The sequence below is a fragment of the Fringilla coelebs genome (genome assembly GCF_963513975.1).
Source record: "Fringilla coelebs genome assembly, chromosome: Z".
Taxonomy (NCBI): Eukaryota; Metazoa; Chordata; class Aves; order Passeriformes; family Fringillidae; genus Fringilla; species Fringilla coelebs.
In genome coordinates this window covers 11,443,770-11,465,446 of record NC_140031.1, presented here as the reverse complement: position 1 = coordinate 11,465,446, position 21,677 = coordinate 11,443,770, and the positions used below count along the sequence as shown (strand labels likewise).

The 21,677-nt window shown below is 40.0% G+C and overlaps 1 protein-coding gene across 2 annotated transcripts in view; it reads right to left on the bottom strand.

Moving 5' to 3' along the window:
• Positions 1-21,677, bottom strand: part of RAI14 (retinoic acid induced 14) — an 85,716-nt gene that overhangs the window by 31,683 nt on the left and 32,356 nt on the right. For both annotated transcript variants that reach the window (XM_084224608.1, XM_084224609.1), the window contains exon 4: positions 5,470-5,600. In XM_084224608.1, the coding sequence (XP_084080734.1) occupies positions 5,470-5,600 (131 nt within the window). The remainder of the gene's footprint in view (positions 1-5,469; positions 5,601-21,677) is intronic.

The window sequence follows — 21,677 nt, the reverse complement described above, 5'->3', positions numbered from 1 at the left end:
ATGTCACTTGACAGAGACGGCTGACAACCTGACTGTTCTCTGGAATATGCATTCTCCAAACCCCACGGTGCCTAGGAAGGTCTGTGCTTCCTTCAACCTAGTTGGCAGGGACATAGCTGCTATTTTGTTGGCCAGACCCACTGGAATCCGAAGACTTCTATCCTCCCTTTTTACTCCTAAAACTGAATTTCCTGAGCAGGACCCTTGACCTTTGCTTTATGGTCTGCAGGGGAAGCCGTATGAGGAGTGGCTGAGACTGACAGGACTCATTGCAGTTACAACACCCTCACAAGTGGAAGCAAAGGGGCAGGCACTGACCTCTGCTCTGCGGTGACAGTGACAGGACCTCAGGGAACGGCCTGAAGCTGTGCCAGGGGAGGTTTAGGCTGGGTATCAGGAAAAGGTTCTTCCCCAGAGGGTGATGGGGCACTGGAACAGTGGCTCCCCAGGGAAGTAGTCACAGCACCAAGCCTGACAGAATCCAAAATATCTGGATGATGCTCTCAGGCACATGGTGTGACTCTTGGGGTGTCTGGTGCAGGGACAGGACTTGGACTTTGATGATCTTTGTGGGTCCCATCCAACTCAAATTGTTCTATCATTTTATGTATTCTTCCAATAGCTTCTTTTAAGGTAAATATTATTACAGAGAAGGAAACATTTTGTCTCAAAGGTAATTAAAACATTAACTACTTCTTGAAAAGTGATGTTCTTCATGCTTTTTGCCCCCACCTCCTTATTCAGTAAGATCCAAAAGGAAGAAAACCAAAATGAATACTATGTACATAATAAATATCAGGTATTTGCAGTTGGAATATGCTTCAAAATTTATTTTTAGTTCAGCCTCCAAGGCATGAACAGTCTCTTTCAAATGAAAATACATCTTTTCTATTAACTGCTATTGGCAGTAGTTTTGTGAAAGAGTCCTTAAAGCTCAAATTTGCAGAGGTTTCTAAAGCTTTTTTGTACTATTGTTAGAGTAATTTTATTGAACAACTGATTCAATTGCAGATTAAAAAAAATGTACAGAGATCTATTGTTTCACTTAATAGCCAAAAGCATTTATTTCTAGTTTAGTACCTTTCAGAAACATGCAAACATGGCAGTAATGGACTGGCACACTGACAAAATAACTTCAGGACAAGGAAGTGCTACCATTTATACACTGTAAATCCTTTCCAGAATCATTCTCCCACCCCCATCCCTCCACTTCCCCTCAATAATGGCAGTAGCTTCTTAAAATAACAGCGCATTTGAACACTTGATCTTGTGGAAGTGCAGCACATGAATGTATCCAATCCTATCATTCCCAAAAAGGATCTTTTTGAAAACCTTTTTTTTTGTTAGTTTAAGTGGATTTAAATGATCAAATTCCAAGCTGGAAAGCCACATTTTTTTGTTTAAGGAAGCTGGACCAAAAGAAAAAACAACCAACCTATCTGGCAAAGTTAAGACTACAATGACAGAGTCAGATTTCCAGATAGGTTCTATTACAACTATGCTTGGCAATAGTCTGAGCTATGTAAGTGGGAGCAACAATGGGACTGTGTCAACTTATGCCAAAGGTGGATTTGCTCCATGGCCTTAAAAGTGATTTATTCTTTATAGAAAGAACTTAGTCAAAGGCAGGGTGACGGTGTGGAAAGTCAAGCAAGTCTTAAAAAACTATAATTTCATTAGTCTGACAAGGTCTTTTTTAAGTACCTTTTTTTAAAGAGATACTGCTGAGGAGTTAAACCTCCTAATGAAAATTTGTAAATATTATCTCTAAGAAACACCTACCTTAATAGTAGATACCTTAAATTAATGAGGTACCTAGACCTCATTATTTTAAGCACCTCCATTTTATTGCATGTCAACAAGTCACAAAATAAAGGACCTAAATTACAGGGACTAAAAAGGACACAAAGAAAAAATTTAGGAGGCAATGGCCAAAACTGAGCCAAAGCTGGAGCACATCATAGCAGGACTCAGTGGGATGATACATACTGTACACGGCAGGACCAATAAAGAATACCCTCAGAGCTGGTCTCTGTTCCTTTCAGTTTGAGCATTTTATAATAGGAAGCCATCTAATTATAAAATGAAAACTTCAAAGTACCTCTCTAAGCATGAAAAATTATCCTCTCCACCTTCTGTTTAAAATAATGAACTATATTACTACATCTCAAAAATCTGGACAGCACTGAAAATTTTGTTTGTAGGATTGTTAACAAAAAGACAGAAAGAAAAGTCTTAAAAGAAACATGTCACACCTTAAGGGTACAGACAATGATGGAGCTAACAAACCTGTACTGCAATGTGTAATTGTTTCTCCTTTTTGCTTTCAAGCACATTCCAAAGTCATTAATCACATTTTGCATTCTGTTACATAATTGAATCCACCACGTTCTTCTGGTTAGTCAGCTTCATCCTAACTAAGCAAACAAACACATCAATATATACTCACAGGGATCAATAGAACACCCTTCCCAGACGGCACTGCAGACAACTTCCTAAAATGTAACCAGCAAAGCCACATGAGCCTCATGAGGTTCAACAAGGCCAAGAGATGGTCCTGCACCTGGGTCAGGGCAAACCCAAGCACAAACACAGGCTGAGCATGAACAGACCCAGAACAGCCCTGCCCAGAAGGACTTGGGGGCGCTGGTGGACTAGAGGCTGGACATGAGCTGACAATGTCAGCTCACAGCCCAGAAATCATACCCTGCTCTGCATCCATAATGCAATAATTCTGTGGGCAGCAGGCCAAGGAAGGTGATTCTGCCTCTCTACTCGGCCCTCATGAGAGGGAGCACTGGTCCATCCCATGTCTCTCCAGGCTGTAGACAGGAGTGTTGTGCAGTACAGTGTCAAGTGCTCTGCACAAGTCCAGGCAGATGATGTTGTTGCTCTTCCCTCATACACCTCAGCTAGGACTCCATTGCAGAAGGCCAACACATTTGTCAGCCATTATTTGCCTCTACTGAAGCCATGGTGGCTGTCACCAATCACTGCCTTATTTTCCATGTGCAAAGCTCATGAGAGGAGGCTCTGGAGAGACCTTGTAGCACCTTCAAGAACCTAAGACAGAACCTACAATAAAGCTGGAGAGAGATCTTTTACAAGGGCATATAGAGATAAGACAAAGTGAATGGCTTCAAACTGAAAAAGGGTGGATTTAAATGAAGTAATAATAAAAAAATCCTTTACTATGGAAGGTGAGGCACTGTAAGAGGTTGCACAGAGAGGTTGTGGAAAGAGCCATTCCTGAAGTGTTCAAGGCTAGGTTGGATTGGGCTTCAAGCAATATGGCCATATGTGCATGTCCCTGCCCGTGGCATGTGGCTTGGAATGAGATGATCTTTAAGATCTCTTCTAATGCAAACTATTCTGTGATTTTGTGAAATCCGAGCACAAGGGTGAACAGCTCTCCCAAAAAGTCCTGCGCAGATTGCGATTTCCCAGCACAGGAGTTGCTGATCTTAGAGGTGCGGTAGCCAACAAACCAGCACCAGGCTCTTCCAGCACACCAACAGACCTCAGTGCTGGGCTGCAGAAGGGTCTCTACGCAGAGCTTCTGAGGCTAGGCAAAAACAGCTGTGTCAGGCACCCAGGCACATGGCAGGAATGAAGCACTGGCATTATACTGCAAATGTAGGAGATGTTGCAGAAATGATGGCTGAACTCTGTTTTGTACACACCAAAAAAATACTCTGGAGTGATAAAAACACAAACAATACACAGCCCAATAGTAATAAGACATGCTGGAGAACATTTCTGGGCCACCTTTGGTAGCTATGTCTCTCCAGGTTAGTGTCATTGCTGCCACACCTGTCAGTCTCTATCTTTCAAAATGTAGACAGAAATAACCTGAGCAGGACTGCTACATTTCCCAAAGCACTGGAAACAGAATGAGACGTGACATGCTGTATGTCTGTATCACAGCAACACTGCTTTTCTTTCCTCTCTCTCAAGCTGCCTTTTAAACCACAACACAGAAAAAAATTTAAAAGTAAATGACAGTCAAATGAGCACACAGAACAAGAAGCAACAGAGATCTTTATAGCACTAACTCACATTTGTTCCAAGCAACTGAAAGAAGTATTTGCAACTGCATTATTAGTAACACCATCATTCATAAAAATATATGCTTACTGACTTCTTAGTAGCTGCAATCAAAGAAAGAAAACGGGAATTTTAAATTGTAACCATGTAAAGCTCAAAAATTGTTGCACCAATACCTAGCTACATTCTTAGAGTTAAGAGATACTGATAAATTCAGTCTTGGGTGGTTCCCCTGATAAATCCATAGTATTAATTTATACATGAAACTTGCAAACTTGTTACACTGGATACACTGTATACAGAGTGCAGTTTAAGAAGATCTTAAGAATGGAGGTCTGAAGTTATGCTGATTGTAAAAAACATGAAATGCTAAATACAGCTGTAATTCTGAAGAGTCAATGGCCAGAAGAAAAACATATGTGTGCAACTTTTAAAAATTAAAAACCTATTAAAGTATGGAGGAGGAGAAAGCCTGCTTGACGTAATTGATGACTTGGACTTCTGCAGTAAGAAATTGCAGGTTATTATGAGTCAATCCATCACTCAATTCCCTCAGATGCAGAGCAGAAATAGAGCAGATGTAGGAAATTGAACCAGACCAAGAAAGAAGCAGAGTATGACTCAATATATGTAATCCAGAGGTAATTTATCAGAACTTAGAATTTGGTATAAACTGCTTTCTACTGCCCTTCCAAGTCCTTCTTTGCCCATATCTATCCAGAATTTTATCAAGGTTTTTGTTCTGTCACAGGACGCCTATTTCTCACTTATCCACTGAATCATCTTTCTGTGCCATACAGAGGAGAGTGCAAGCATAGCAACCTTTTGGCTGAACTTTCTTAGTGAAATCTTTTATCTTCCCCAATTCAGAATCTTTGCAGGAGAAAAAGAAGAAGAACAGAAGATGTATATGAAATATATATATCAAAAGCAATCTCGTTTACACAAAACTTTCATTAGCACATTTCAATCAAAACAAGGAACCTTTAGCAAATCCTTAGCATCTGCAAGATTTTAAAACTCTTTCACCATAGTTTCAGTTCAGTCAAACCCATTAGCATGAAAATATATCTTAATTTCTGTCCTATTAAAGTAATGTCCATGGGAAAAAATATCCCCAAATATTAATACCTTTTGGAGGGTGTAATCCACAGTGTGCCATGAAATTTGAAAATACCCTGTCCTAAAAGGATCCCACTCTACCCAGTAGATTGTTAAAACCTTCAAGTTACTTCAATGGGTTTATGATTTTGAAATGGCATTTTAAAGGTAGAATTAAAAATCAAGACTTTCAGAATGTGCTGTGCTTCAGAAGAAAAAGATGCCTTCATTTTCCGGACAGTACCTGGTTTTTAAATCACAGAAGTGGCACACTTCTAGGTCTGGGATTTTCCACTAAATCACAAGTTTTGTTGAACTTACGCAGTTTTGCCTTCACTGTCTTGTTTGGTGGCACTGGCTCCCTTTTTACCCAGCAGGGAGGCCACTTTCTCAGGGTCTCCATTCTCCACTGCCTGCAGCAGCCGATCGTCATTCTTATTCCACTCGTTGGTCTGAGCAAAAGGAAAAGAAAGGAGAAATATTATCAGTACCAGCTTCATGTACAGGCTCTCCAGAATGATTCCACATGCATTTATCACCACTAAGAGCTTAAACAAAAGCCCAACCCAAAGAAATTGCACAGACAAAGATGCATAAAAGTAAGCTGCAAGCTGTGCAGCAGAGGTTCTCAAGGATTTAATGGCTTAAGCCAGGGCCTAAGCAATGACTGAAGATGAACTGCAACTTGGAAGCAGTTGGAAACTCATCTGTAGATGAGTAGTGCAGGAAAAAAATACCATCTTTTCTTACAGTATTTTCTGTACTTTCAAACATTCTTCTTTATTTTTCCAGTCCTGGTTTCCATTTCAGAGCCGTACCAGCCCCATTGGACCTTCACTACATATATCACATGGTTAAGCAATGACGTGCCTCATCTTACCCAGACCCCACCCTAACAAACCAAACCAGCCAAAACTTTCCGTACTTAAGGCTTTTCCCAGCTCACATTTTGTAGAGGTTAATGGCTTAAGAGACTGCCCTTTGCAGACTGCAGCTAGCTTGATGGAGTTTTTTATCCCGCATTGGTCTTTAAAACAAACAAACAAACAAGCAAACCACTCACAGGGTGCTACTGAAAGAAAAAAAAAACCCACCCTACTTTCAGATCTTTCCAAACCTAATCCACTGAATCTTTTAGATTCCTCTCAGCAGCTAAATCAAGAACAGGACATGACTTCCCAACTTGATGACTCTCCCTCCTCCTCTGAATGATCAGGACAATGGCCTATTTCCTCTAAAAGACTTCTAAGTAGAATCTAGCAAGTTCCTAAGAAAACAGAGGACAGTTAACCTTCTGTATTCCATGTGATCACAGCAAAATGAGCTCTGGAAAAGGAGTTGAAAGTTGCACATAACTGGACTAACAACAGTCTTCAGCCTCCAGGAAAAACTACCTGGTGCAGTTAAAAGCTGTATTTGAAGGAGTGTTATCACCCAGCTACACACAGGAGAGTTAACTTCAACAGCTGTGGCTTTCTCTTTAACATCAGTCAGCCCACCTCCAGCATGACTGCCTGTTCATGAGCACTTGATTTGTACACAACTTCTGGAATTACTGAATTAATGCTAATACCTTGAGAAATACTTAATAAAAAACAATAAAAACACACACCCCCCAACACCTTGTCCTGGTGCACTATACATTTTTCCTTTAACATTTCTCTGTCTGGGCTTGAGAGGAGAAGGGTATAATGTGCACACTTATATGAACTAACCCAACAGGCTGTTCACACCGTGAAAAACAGGAGGAACAGGAGGAAAGTGTTCCAGGTTAAAAGGCATTTTAAAAACAAATTGAAAGAACCATTAGGAAGAGCACAGTATGGGCAGGAGAGCAGACAAGCTGGGAGAACACCACCTGGAGCCAGGAGAATGAATGGCAGCTCTGACAAAGGAAGTGGCATGCTGACAGAGCGACTGCACTCTGTTACGGCAGTGAATGACTGGCAGGTCAGTGCACATCCAGCAGGTTATGGTCTTTATTCTTAGGGCAATGCAATAAATTTCTATAGACTCTGGAGCACTAATTACATCAGCAAAAAAAATTGTTTCTCTAAGCAATATTTAGACTCCATGACAATGAGTGGCCAGCCAAGCAGCAGGCTCCACCCAAAATGAGACTCATTGCCTATTCTGCATTTGGGGAATTTCATGCTTTAAAGGCAGCCTGTTATTAAAAGCAGATGTTAAAAAAATGTATCTCACTTGTAAATAAAAAACTTTAAAGTTAACACCCTTTATTTGACAGTACATTTTTTGTTTTGGAGTTTGACCTGTTTCTGAGCTTTTTTATTATTCAGTCACGTATAATATTTAAATACAGGCTATTTCATGAATCAACCTTAATCCACACACGTCCAATGCAACACTTCCTGAAATCACCAATTTACTTTTGAAACATGAAATTGAATAAACTACAGGAAAATGTTAAGATTAAGGCCTACTGAAAATCCTTGGCAAAACAGCTTTCAAAAGAAAATTCAGCTTTAGAGTACAAAAGGGCCACATCTTCAAGATGCAGTTTCATGAATATCCCTTCAATAGTCAGCTATTAAATTGAAACATTATTGACATATAATCCAATATTCATGGTTTTGGTACAAGCAAGTAAGCACACAATTACCGACTCCCATATTTAAGAAATATCTGAGATAAAATGTCAATTTTCCCTTTGAGAAGCTTCTCTGGTAACTGTATTAATCTATAATTATACTATCATTAAAATCCCAGACCAAATAGGAATGAACACAGCTGTTCATTCCTCAGTATACCCTCAGTATTTATGTACTGTGGAAGTTGCACTGAGGAGATACTCAGATATTGAGTGGAGAACCCTGGAGTATTCTGAAAGTGATTCTGATGATACAGAGCAATGTTCATTTTAAGAGTAAACCATTTTATTACATATGGAATCATTCTTTTACAAGAACAGATTCTTTAACTCGTCTTTACTGTAGTACTCATATCCTTTCTGGTATCCTAAACTGAACACTCACACACAAACACAATTAAGAAAGATTTACTAAAAACTGTTGCCTACTAATCTGTACAGCTAAAAAGATTCCCTCATACTTGAGAAGTAAATAGAACTGAGCTTGGACAAGCCATTAAGTGACCCTGAAAACACAATCAGTAGTATCAGAGGTATCTCAGTGTCAAGGAAAGGTTATCAATGTACATTTCTTTATTTTTCACACAGAGATGGAGAATTATTTCCTTTTCCTGCTTAGAGAAACGTGGTAGAGGCTGGTGGCTAGGCCAGATCTGTATTTGGCAGACATTTTAGATTCCTGTTTTCAGTTCTATATCTAATTAGTGTTTCTTCTTTCAAGCATTGTGACTCAAGAGATGTTAAAGGAGTGAGTAATTTTAGAGATTGCCACATACCTAAATCCACTTATATTTGTAATTGCAATTGCATGTTTAACCTCCATTACACTACTGTACCTGAAACTTTGCTTTCTCCTGGAAAACAAAAGAATACACGTAGTTTCTCTTTATCATCGTGTAGCAGTTATGCTTATTTATAAACCAAAATATCTGTGTCCTACCCAAGATGTTTAAAAGCCATCACACTCTATTGGTCACATAAAGTTGTTGATTATTTCACTAAAGCAACAAAGATTCCATTCTAAGGCACCAGTAAAGTGTCATCACTGTAATTGTAGATGAAATGTCGATAGTTTTTTGTTGCAAGCTACAAAAAACTATTTACAGACTTTGTTTTATTTTTGAAATTAAATAAACACAAATCTGTTCACACAGAAGAAACAAGTATACAGGCATCAACTGTTGTTCAAATATTCCTCTGATAGAATCAAACTGGGGTTTTTTTTTCCCATTGTGCTCAAAGACCAGCTTTTGTGCATTCCAAAAATTAAAGGTACAGCTGATAAAATAAATGGCACATAATAGACTCTCAAAAACTGATTTCAATATGGGATCATACACCCAACTGTCCATTTCTTCAGAAGAAGAAAAATCTCAAAGGACAGAGAATACATATGACACCCAGAGAGACACTGTACCTTGGATTTGGCAAGGAAGTAGGAGATATTTAAGTCAGTAGGGGTCCTAAAGTGCCTCATACAATCAAATATTGCATAGGCACTGCTGTCCATAGCAGATCAGAAAACCCAGATTTCTGAACAGAGGCAGTAACTCCTGCATTACATTACATTTCTGGAATCTCTTGTAATATTAGCCTGGTTTTGACCCCACAAGTCACACATCATCAAGTATACACCAAAGACTTGGGAGGTAACTTCTACTGGGATGATGCAAAACATGGGCACTCCCCATCACTGTTCACTGTAGAAGCCACCTTGAACTGACACCCATCATGCAGCACCAGCATTTGTCTATCCTGGAAAACACACACATGGGAGATGCTCTCTTCTGCCAGGAGCACAGGATGGCCAGCAGACCCTTAGCTTCATAAACCCACTGTGTTTCCTCCACTGCAGTCCCCAAACCTTCCCATTCCACTTTTCCAAGCTGCCCAGACATTTCTGCTGCCCCTTCTTCAGCTGTGCACCACATACTGCCCCTTCTATCTCAAGATTCCTCATTTGCCTTGCTTTCAGATCTCATCCAAAGAGCATGGCACCAGCCACCACACAGCCCTTGGGGAGCTTCAGTTCCGTTATACCACTCACTCAGATTACATAAAAGTGTTTTCTGTTATGTCAGAGAGGTCTCCACATTCTGAGCCGACCCACACAGACCACTTCAAACCCAAGGTTACAAAATAGCAGCACAGTCTTCAGGAATATATTGACTATAGCACAAGAGCAACAAAAGTAATGGCTAAGCAGGTACTTTCCATCACCAACAAAGCTGGGGGTTCTTTTGTTTTGTTTGGAGATGGTTTTTGCTTGTTTTATGCTACGACTAGTCAACAGAGTATGTAGCATTCTAGTAAAAAAACCCCAAACCTGAGCATCTCAGCATAAACATTACATATGTGTAATGAATTTGAAAGAATCTTATCCCAGAAAAGACTGCGCATGAGAGTTCTCTTCACCTCCACCCCCAACCTAGACTCACCCCTCCCACTCCTCTAGGCCACAAGCCAAACAGTTATCAACAGCCTTCCTTCAAACAATTAACATTTTGCAATAACAATGGCTTGTGAACACATGCAAAATTGATGAAACACATATTTCAGCCTCACAGACCATAGCCAGTGCTCCACTCAGTACTTCTTCAGGTTTAGGGGAGGGGGAAGAGTTAGTCTGTTGTTTGTTTGGGTTTTTTTAAATGTGCATAGTGTTCAGTATAGTTAGCAATAATGAGTATTACATATGCAGAAACAAAGTAATCTAATCAAAGCTCGATGTGCAAGTTTTTTTATAAAATAGGTGTTTTTCCTATTAATGTGCAGGGGATCAGAAAATGTCATTCCTAATAAAATGCCAAGATACAGCACAGACAGCTGAAAGGATGGCATGCTAAAATTCAAACATCTGGTGGCATTGAACATCCCTCTCAAGCATGCCTTTTATTCTTGATTTTAGTTTTCAGATGGAAAGGTGTGCTGTAGGGCCTCACTCAGAAGCAACTCCCTGGTAACAGTTCAGTGTTTTTCATACTGAAACACTCATGAACCCAAGAAAGGAGCTGGCAGCACAGAGGTAGCCACATTTAGGATGGAAAGCCACACCTGCACAGGGCACTGCATGGTCAGTGTTAATGAAGTGAGGCTGAAAACTTGATTGACTTGACCTACACCACCAGTTTATGAACAGTGGTTAAAAAAGGCAATGCTCAAGCCACTGCAGAGTGCTCACACCATCTCCAGGGATCACCATCAGGATGACCTCTCAAAACCATGGCTCCATCACAAGCTTTGGCAGCAGTTACCAACAGCAACTGCACTGGCAGCTGTCGAGTCTCCTGTAAGGCCTCTCTCTGCACAATTTATTTCCAATTTTATCATTGCAAGATACTAATAAAGTACTTATCATAGCTGTGGGACTGAAACCATCCAGTAAAAATCCTTCATATTTGGGATCACACATAGCATGTTGGCAAGTTGACAGATTTTGAGTCCAAAGAGAAACCTTCATATTTTCTTATAGAGTTATAGAGTTCTTATAGAGTTTTATACATTGTTTTCTCTGTCACAAAGTGAACAATTTATTTTCCAGAAGAGAAGCTGAGGAATCAAAACATGTTCAAAAAAGGTAGCCATTCATTTTTTCATCACCACCATATCAGGATTTAAAGCCTCAATTGTCTAAGATTACCAGCAATATCATGCAAGAAATAACGTATAACAAGAGGTGATAGTTCTACTTAGCACTTGTACAACATTTTCCGTGAGCAAATACCTGAGCAAACATTAACTGGCAACAACTAAGTTTCTTTATCTTTGGCATGCAGCCTACAGGAGATGATTTAAGTGACCTTGCATTGTTGCAAACCTACTGGAGACAGAGTCATGTTATCTCCACTGAAATCAGAACTGCAGGGAAGCTGAGTAGCAAATTGAAATTCCTGATAATTTCGAACTCAGCAACTCAGTGTCTGAAAAGGAAAGGAATACTTAAAGACTGGCGTCACAAACAAACGCATGGCAAAGACACTGAACACCACTGCATCACAAGGTCATCCACAAAAGTCCACATGTGCTGGACTTCCCAAGAGAGTTTTAAAAACAAGAACAATCTCATTGTGCTGAATTCACTAAACAAAACATCCCTTGAAGTTGAAACAGATGACAGTTTTTCTCGAAAGAATGGCCCATCTGTAAACGCTATAACCTAGGAGCCAGTGGTATGTAGGTAAGGAGCTTACATCTTTCCTGGCCTTCCCATCTGTAATTTAGAGATTGTATTTGCCAGCAGCAAGCTTGGGTGGTGGGAGTGGAAATCTCACTCGCTGAAGGGCAGGGTGTTGTTGACCTTATCAGCAACAGTTTATTCCAGTCTGCAGCACTTCTCCCAGGACACTCAGAGCTCACCAGATGCCGGGAGCTGCTGCCTCCCGGGCTCCTTTCAGTTGCTGCCGCTCCCAAAGCCCGCCCAGGGCAAAGACACAGCACAGTGGCATTGCAAGCTGACCTCTGCTACACGGCACCGACCGAGGCAGCGCCCTGAAAGGCCATGCCAAAAGATGCTGTGCTCATTAACTTCACCACAAGTAAGGTCTAGACCTCTAATTAAGTTGTCAGAAAAGCAAAGCGTGACAATGGCTTTCAAAGTATTCATAGCGATACTATCTAAATGTCACTAATTGCTACAACCCAGTCTTCTCCAGCTTCACTTGACCATCCATGCTGCCTGTTGCCATCAGTCACGTGATGGCTAATGATGGCTAATAACAGTAATTATATTTATATAGGAAGATGAGACATTTGCAGTTCACAAGATTACACATGCCATTCTTTAAATGTGGAAATGGCAGCAACGAAGTAACCTGTGCACATTTTACAACCTGAATCATGAGTCCTTCGCCCTCCTCTTGCTTCTTGCTATGGTGCCTAGCTGGGGTAACCGGCCATGCAAATTGCATGAGGTCTGTTTGATACTGGAGGCTGTATTTGTGTCAGACCATGAATTCCATTTGAATCAGAGATAAAAACACGACAGGGAAGGCAGGAAGCAGTTGGAGTGAATGGACAAGGAATGCTAACAAAAGACTAACAGGCAGATTGTCAGTAAACCTTGATAATTACCCATTCACTGGGTAGCTTCTGTAGATAAAGAAGTGATTATTATCCAAGCAAACCATTTTTTCATGCTGAACCCCAGAATAATGCAACTGAACAGCAAGTCACTCAGCAGGGCACTTCTATCAGCCAGTGAGGCTGCCCGGAAACCTTCCTGGCAGAAGGGGACCACAAGCTGTGAAAAGAAAGGGTCTTTCACCAAGAGAGAAGGGGAAAGATGACCTGACTAAAATGGTCATCTGAGACTGCAAGTCTGGGGACTGGGAGTGTGGGAAGGAAGTTGTTGAGAAAAGTTAGTAAGGCCTTTGCTTAAATGATGACTGGAATTTGCAGCAGGTTGTGAGCTGTGCTCCAAGGACACTCAATGAAAGTCAAAAAAAGTTTGAAATGAAAGTGAAAATAAGTCTGCTGTTGTGCTGAGATATTTGTATTTCTTGCATGCAAGTTTCTTGGGTATTTTTTGTCTGTTTTGGTGGCAGTTTGGTAGGTTTTTATGAGTGGGCTTTTTGTTTGCTTTGTTGTTTGTTTGGGTTATTCTAAAAAAACTCCTGTGGTTAGTTTCACAGTTTCAGTCAGGCTTTGAATGCAGAGTAGCCAAAAGGTCAGGAAGAGAACATGCACAGTTAAAGCAGAGAAAAGCGGCCACTTTTTAACTCAACTGCAAGACTTAAATTTCTGTAAGAGCAAGAGAGTGAAGAGCCTGAGAGCAAAAATCAGCAAGGGGGGCCAAGAGAGCGTGATACAGTCCATCCAGACCAAAGAATTCAGCTGGCCCACATTAGCGAGTTTAGAGGCACATAGTGGAGGTTTTGCGTGGGTTGGGAGGCACACAGCTCACACATGCTGCTTGTTTCATTTCATACTAAAGGCCACAATGGTTTTTTTCATCCAGATACTACTTTTCAGCCTTTTTTAAAGAGATAAATCAATCTTTGCATTTGAGGAACAGTGGCATTTCCGGCTAACATTACATCTAGATACATCAGGTATTCTCTTTTCTTTTAAACAATTACTGATGTTTTCACGTAAGCCATTTCATTCCATTGAGTATAAAGGAAAAGTGATGAGCAAAAACCTCACAACATGCAAGGCATTAGAACAAAACAAGAAAAAGTACATCTAAATCATTAGTAACATACAGCCGGAGCACGGGCAGTAAGTCCAGCTACTGTCCGTTGTTTATCATCTCACACATCATCAGTACAGCAACTGAAGATTTATCTTTGTTTTCAGATAGCAAAGGACATAGCAGTAAGCACACCACATGCAAACAATCACTCTCAGTAAGACAGAAGAAAGTAAAGCCAAGAATTAATTGTGTATATTTGTATAAATGAAACAATGTTTATCTTAACACAGGAAAAAACAGAGGGGACTTTCTAAAAATAAAGATGTTAAATCTATTCTGTTTGAAGTGACCATCTCCCATTGTTCTGTCTTTTCTCAAAGTTCTAAAGATCTGAGCTACAGAGGACTCAGATGACTGCTCTCATCCTGAAATTAATAATTGTACTAAAACTAAAATATATCTAACAAACTACTGATTACTGCTGGACACATGGGAGCTCTTCCTTTCAAAAAAATCCATGGGGTGTCAAAACACAGACTTAAAAATGACCACACTTCTCAAATGGCTATCCAAGAATCCTCAAGTTTTCCTTACCCTTATATCTAAAAACATATACAAACAAGAAACTGACAATCAGCATGAGACATAGGAGAAAAAGACCGCTTCTAAAAAAAGTTTTTAAGACTGAAAACTACTTAATCAACAGACTTTAGTTACTTACAAAGAGCAATTCACATAAAGCCTTTCATGTTTTGGGATTTTTGCTGTGCAACTGCCTCACGGTCACTTGGGAAAAAGGGGAAATCAAGAGGTTCAAAGTAAAATTGCCAGGATAATCTAACATGACCTTTTATCTGGTAAGTATATTTCAGTGGTAAGTAGGCTGTAAAATAGAGAGGGAATGCTAACTCTGCAAGCAAAATTTGTTTATTCAGCTATTGTTTTGATGATCTTGATGATCCTCTATACTGTGTTAAGACACAGTGGTCGATGAAGACCAGAGTGCAAGGACCAAGGCACACATCTGAACTCCTCAGTTCTAAATAGGGGCAGGAACAGTCCCTTAGATTTCAACATTTAAAGCCACAGACATATGACTTCCTTAGTGGAAGGTTTGTAAATTCCACATATTAAGCCAGTAGCGAGCATCCAAAGGAGTTGAAGGGTCTGGAAGAGAAGCTGTGTGAGAAGTGGCTGAGGTCTCTTGGTCTGTTCAACCTGGAGGAGACGGAGGAGAGACCTCACTGCAGCTACAACTCCTTCATGAGAGGAAGAGGAGGGGCAGGCACTGATCTCTGCTCTGTGGGGACAGTGACAGGAACCGAGGGAGTGGCCTGAAGTTGTGTCAGGGGAGGTTTAGAATATCAGGAAAAGTTTCCTCATCCAGAAGGTGGTTAAGTACTGGAACAGGGTCCTCCAGGCAGTGGTGACAGCACCAGCATGACAGAGTTCAAAAAGCACTTGGACAATGCTCTCAGGCCCATGGTGTTACTCTTGGGGTGTCCTGGGCAGGGCTGGGACCTGGACTCAACGATCCTGATGGGTGCATTCCAAATCAGCACATTCCATGATTCTATAGCTTGGGTATCTGAGCTGACTATGTCTACCGAGATTTATAGTGGCATGCTCCAGTTTCTGTTGACTAGTAAACATAGAGAATACAGGTACTTGATGGATCTTTTTGATTTCTGATGGCCAAATGGACATCCATCGTGTACTGGCACTTTACATCTATGGCTCCATCTTTCCTCCTGTCTGTTGCTGAACCTGTCAAAACATTGCTTATCTTGCCACTTCTGCAGCAAGCTGAAAATCAGTAAGCTGACTTTCATGGTGTTTAGAGCTGCTACCTGTTTTTCCTCCCCATTATTCTGCAAAGGGGAATATAGACACAAAGGCTGCAAGAAAGGAAAAAAAAAAAACAAAAGGAAAAAAACCCCAAAAAAATCCACCAAACAGAACTGCACACTGTCTAGAACTGATGCAAGATGTACTGCACTAAGCTGTGTTCATAAGGTACAAGCCACCATGGTACTTTGTGTTTGTATTACAAATGCCGCCATGAACTTTCAGCTCACAATGAAAGTTGCTACCTTTTTTTCCCACTATTACCAAGACAAAGTACATTGCCTGTACATCACCATCTTAATGTTCTTCACAAGTGCCAGAAGAGATCTCAGATGTTTTTAAAAACACTTCAAAATATTTTTATACCTACTAGAATGCCATTGTAGGAAGCAATACAATTTCCAAATTCATAACAAAATATGTATTAACATTTCAAAACTATTCAGAGTAGAAAAACAATCTATTTATAGTTGAATTCATCATTCTTGTAAAGGACATAACCACTGTTATGGGATTATAGCCTTCTATTCTGAAACCCATGACAAAGCCAAACAAAACAGTGCAAGCATAGAGACAAATCCCTATTCCAAGAAATTATTTTGTTTGGAGTCATCAAGGACTTAATTCAATCTCCAAAAGTACTTCATGACTACATAAGAAGGCAAAAAAGTTTCACTATCTGTCTGATCTTCCTGAGGCCACTAACAGATGTTAGTGCTGTGAATTGACCTCTAGACCTAATATTTGCCAGTTCCCAAAATCAAATATTAAAGAAGCAAGCTAAGCTTAGCTGCTTTTACTTCCATGACTGCAATGAGGGATAAATCCAAGAGTCACTGGGAAAAGAAAGCAATTGTTTTGCATGAAAATAAAATCCACTTCAGCTGCCAGTGAAGAACATGTGAGATTTCACACCACCACATCTTCCCACGTTGTTTATCCTCCACATCACATGCACTGAGAATCAGACAAGTCTTTAATGCGTCAGATTCTCTGTATGCAGAGCATCAACTGCCCACACATGCCAAGCCTGAAGCAAAAGGAGAGAGAGAACAAGGAGACACTCACCCTGGTTCTGTCCTTAGGCCTCATCTGAAGAAGGAGTTCCATTTCTCTACAGGCATGAATAATGACATGCACAAATTTTCTGTTCAGCAGGCATAGATGGTCTTGCCTTTCATCTGATCAGAGCCACAGCTTGCACACCTTTCTCCAGGCAGCTCCTGGAAACTGAGTTTTGGCTGCCCCAAGCCAGTGCTGGGGGTTTAACTCTTGCCAATTTGATCAGTGATTGAACTATCAACCTGGCACAACCACCACAGCTCAGTATTGATGGACCGATCTGCACATTAATAACCTGTCCTCATTTGAACATTCTTATCAATAATATGTGATTTACTAGAACACTCAGTCCTTTCAACACAGTGCTTTTGCTAATTTGGATAGCCTGCAACTCATCAAATGCACTAGAATGGCTTGCACAAGATGACAAGAGCTACAAACAACCCTCTGCTCTTTTGTTTTAATTAAAGATTCACTCGGCTCCTACTAATTAGTCCTAGACTGGAGTATATTTGCATGTCACAATCATCAAGATACTCTCTTGTTATCAAGATAAGTGCTGCCAGGGGTTTGTCTGTCCTTCCCCTCTAAGGAATACTGTTGTATCAAGACAGCCTACTGCAGGTTGTCTAGTTTATATTCTGATTTCTTAACAAGATCTGCCCACATTTGCTGTAATAGAGCTCAGTAGCTCAACAACATAGAGATTTTCAGCTTCCTCAGTACAAAGCTACTGAAAATTTAAAACCTCTAATAAAATGGTGACCACAGCACAAAATCCTGAAGAGCAGTCCACTCCCGAGTCTCTCTGGAGAAAGAGCACACAACCCCAGGAAAAGTGAGCGGCCTGGCTGTGCTACCAGCCCCTTTTCCATCATCAAAAACATCCCTGCTACAGCTATAACCATTTCATCACAGTTCCTGCAGGGGCTGACATGAGAGAGAGAAATCCCTAGTAGCATCATAAATCTTATAAAACGTTTTCCCCTTGATACTTACAAGCAAGACTGACCTGACTAATGTCCGTAGCCATGCTCCCCATCAGGATCAGTTTACTATAAACACATTGCAAAGCCTGAGCCTCCACACCAGGGCTGTGCTGGATTCCGTGGCATGCATCTTTCAGAAAAACTTGGAGTAACTGCTGAATTCAGACATGTTCCCAGGAGCAAATGGCCAGTCAGCAGCGAAGTAATTCTCATCTTTTTTCAAAACATGCTTTTCAATAATTCATGTGAAAGGGTGGAGGAGCAGAGGGAGAGCAAGGATTTGTAACAGGTTTTAAGTCTTCATAGAAGAAGAGATAATGCCTAGGAGCTTTGTGAGTCATGAAAAAATTCAAAGAATGTTCATTTGTTGGTTTTTTTCGTTTCTTTTAGGAATCCACGTCACATATCTTAGGGGTTCCCTTCCATCTCATGAGATAGAATAACATACAAACATCCTTTTTTTTAAATCCTGCAACAGCATCTTTAACAGATTCAGTTAATAACTGCAAAGGATTATATAAATAAGCTGAAAATGAGATAGTTTTCATTGCCAGAGACAGCAGAAGGTTTCCAAATTTTATGGGTTAAAAAAGACAATAAATTTAACAGTCTTTTGAAGATGCTGGTATAATCCTTCCAAAACTGAAGAGAACAGATGACTCAACCATATGGCTAAGTTCCACCAAAATTCTGTCTTGTAATCATAAAATATGATGTAATGCAGTTTGGTCCCAGGAGAAGGAAAGGCGTTAGACATATGTGACATGCACAAGCATTGCCTGGATCCATTTGGCTAGCTATTTTAAAAAGGTATTACACAAATGAGCAGGGGTTTCTAGAAGACTCCAAGATAAATATTCTTAAGCCTTCTCCTAGAAAAGAAATTGATATTGCTCTTAAAAGCTACATTAATGCACCAGCTATTTTCATTACAAACGAAATAGGTATAATGAACAAGTTGTTACACCTTTCTGCAGCAATGCAGCTTAAAAAAAATTTACCTTTATAGACTTAGAAAATAACCTGTGATTTATTACTATTTTCCACTTAATAGCATGAAACCTCTTGGAAAAAAGAGTTTGAAGGACTATTTGGAAACCATAAGAAGATTACCTTTTAAAATATCTGGGAAAGAGAAAAGAACGCACATGAATTCAGAATACTAATTCAGAATACCTCACTAAGTGGCAAAGGATGTAATTTTCTGCATTATGTAAACGCTGCATGGAAAAAAGGTGCTGCGAAGGAACTCAGAGTAAACAACTGTAAGACATAAAGTACTCTTCAGTTCACTACTGAAATATGTGCAACAGAAGCCATCAATATCTCACTCAAATATTTCACATAGTTCCTTGGAATTAATGGCAACCATTCACCACATTATCACTCTGATCCTCATTGTATTCAGGGTGCCATTTAAGAAGGTATGCAGAGATGCCTTAATTAAGCATGTAATGTCTAAATGTTATTAAAATGTTATAAAAAATGTTATAAAAATGTTATAAAAATGTTATTAAAAAATCCTCCACTTTTTATTGTAGATGATTCAAACCTGGCTCCCAGAAAAATAAACTGATTCTTGCATGAAAACTAAAGAAAAATTACAAGCAGGAATAGGTTTGTTTCTCACAATGACAGAAAGCAGCAAGGAACAATTACTGGAGACTGACTGAGGTGCGACTACTCCCAAGTCTTTCTGAAAAACACCAAGTTACCATTACCCCCCATGTTATAATACCTTGCTGGGCAACACAGACAGGAGCACATACAGAGTATCCTTCCCCTCTAATAGTGTGTACACTTAACCACAACAACAAAGAAGTTCAGAAAGAAACTAAGTTTTGGCAGAAACTAAGAAGCCAAGAGACCACACAAGAGAACCAGGAAATGTATCTATGCTTCCTGAGTGCTGGTCCAATTAATATAAAATCAAAGTGTTGGGAATCATCTGGTAAGGCATAAAGAAGGAAATGGAACAACTATGGACTTTATTCACCAATGTGCAATATTACTCTCTTTCTTTAAAATTGCATTCGAGCTGCATTAGAAAGGTTTCAGAATGGCAAAGATGATCCAAAACAACACTTGTATGGAGATCTGGCTAAGGTACCTCAACATACTTAAACTAAGGGGGACACAAAGATGACAAAAACCACTGAAATGGGGGAGGTAGACAGGGATCAACTGTCACAGCACAGATGAGGGACCATCTCATGAAGGTGGAACCAGGTCAAAGTAAAGTAACAAACAATACCAGACTTGCGGAAGTCCTTTCCAAGGATGTTCCAGACAATAGGTTTATGTGGGTTCAGGGAGGGATCAAACATTAGGCAGAAGGGTTCACTACAGGTTTGGAAAAGAGTTTCCACATGTGCAGGAAACTGCTCGAGCTGAAACTACTAAGCAGCTATAAAGTATTAAGGAGAAGTGTCATACATACTTGCTCAGCGCTTTCTCTTCCCTAGATATACCCCAGCAGGCACTGCTGGAAAAAAAAAGACTAGAGACCCTCAAACTGAGTGCTGTGTTCATAACAGAACAGAAATTTGTTCAGCTTCATTGGATTTTTTTGTGCCACAGCCTCTATTCTCTCTCCTGCTCTGCAGAAGAAAAGTCAACCACATATTGGTGTCTGTACAGCCTGATAGGACCAAGTCAGGCTACAAACAGTGCCCTAAACCAGCAGCTAACCACATGTGACAACACTGCTTTTCTTCAGTAGTGACAGGCAGAAAGTAGAAAGAAAAAAACGCAGAACTGCTACCCCTCATGTGTGCTTCACCTCACCAACAAGCACAGACCTAAGCAAGGAGCCCTTGTGCTGGAGCAACCTCCACAAAATGGGGCTGTACAAATCCCTCCACTCTTTTTCGAGTATACCAAGACAATGAAGGAAAATGAGGCAGCAATCTTGAATTCAACATGTCAGCTCTGTATCATGAGACCAACATTTTTTAAAAGACAGCAGAGCAAAAATGGTTTAAAGCCACTAGATTTAGCTATGCTGCCTTAACCACACAGGCAAAAAGCTGGAATACTTTTGATTGTATGGTCTTCTCAGGCCCCAGCCACCAATTTCTATAATCTTCTGTCAAGAGATTTTAATGGTAACTTGCATCAAAGGATGAAGTCTAAACCAAGGACAGGCTACAGCCACACTGTAATTCATGGCTTGAATTAAAAAACCACAGTATGGATAAAAAAGGTCATTCTGACATGGGCTGAGGACACATCTTTACTATGGAAGGATACAATTTCAGTAGACTACCATATTAAATACATTTTATGCTATGTACATCCCATTATTGATTTTTTTGTTGAACCAGCCATTTTGAAAGCTAAATAGCTTATTTATTTACCTAAACATGGATTTCAAAAGGAAGCTCTCAAGAACCCTCATACTAGTAAAAAAATGTTGTTTGTAACTGTTGAATTAGCAATCACCACTTTTCAGTTTTGTTTAATCCTTTTAAAAATCTCCACTGCACTAAGGGAAAAGAAATTTAAAAAATCAAGGACTTCTATTTGGAAAACTCTGCATAGTATTTCACAACAGCCCTGCAATTACTTCTGAGAAATCAAATTTTAAAGATTTTGGCCTGCTTTGTTATTTAAATGGGAAGAGGCTGACAAAGCTAAAAAAATGGAATCAACCTCCTGTTACTCCTCCAAGAGTTGCAGTGAAGATACTGCTATTAGTAAAATCTGGGAGTAATATTACCGTAGTGACTACAGAAATTACAGTAAAGTGTGAACAGACAATTCATCCATAATCTCACCACAGAACATCGCTATCTGCTTAAGAAGACAAGGCTCAAAATGCTCTTCAGCATCTCTAAAGAGCTCTACAAGACTGAATGATTGTGCACTGGAAAGTGTTTCCTTA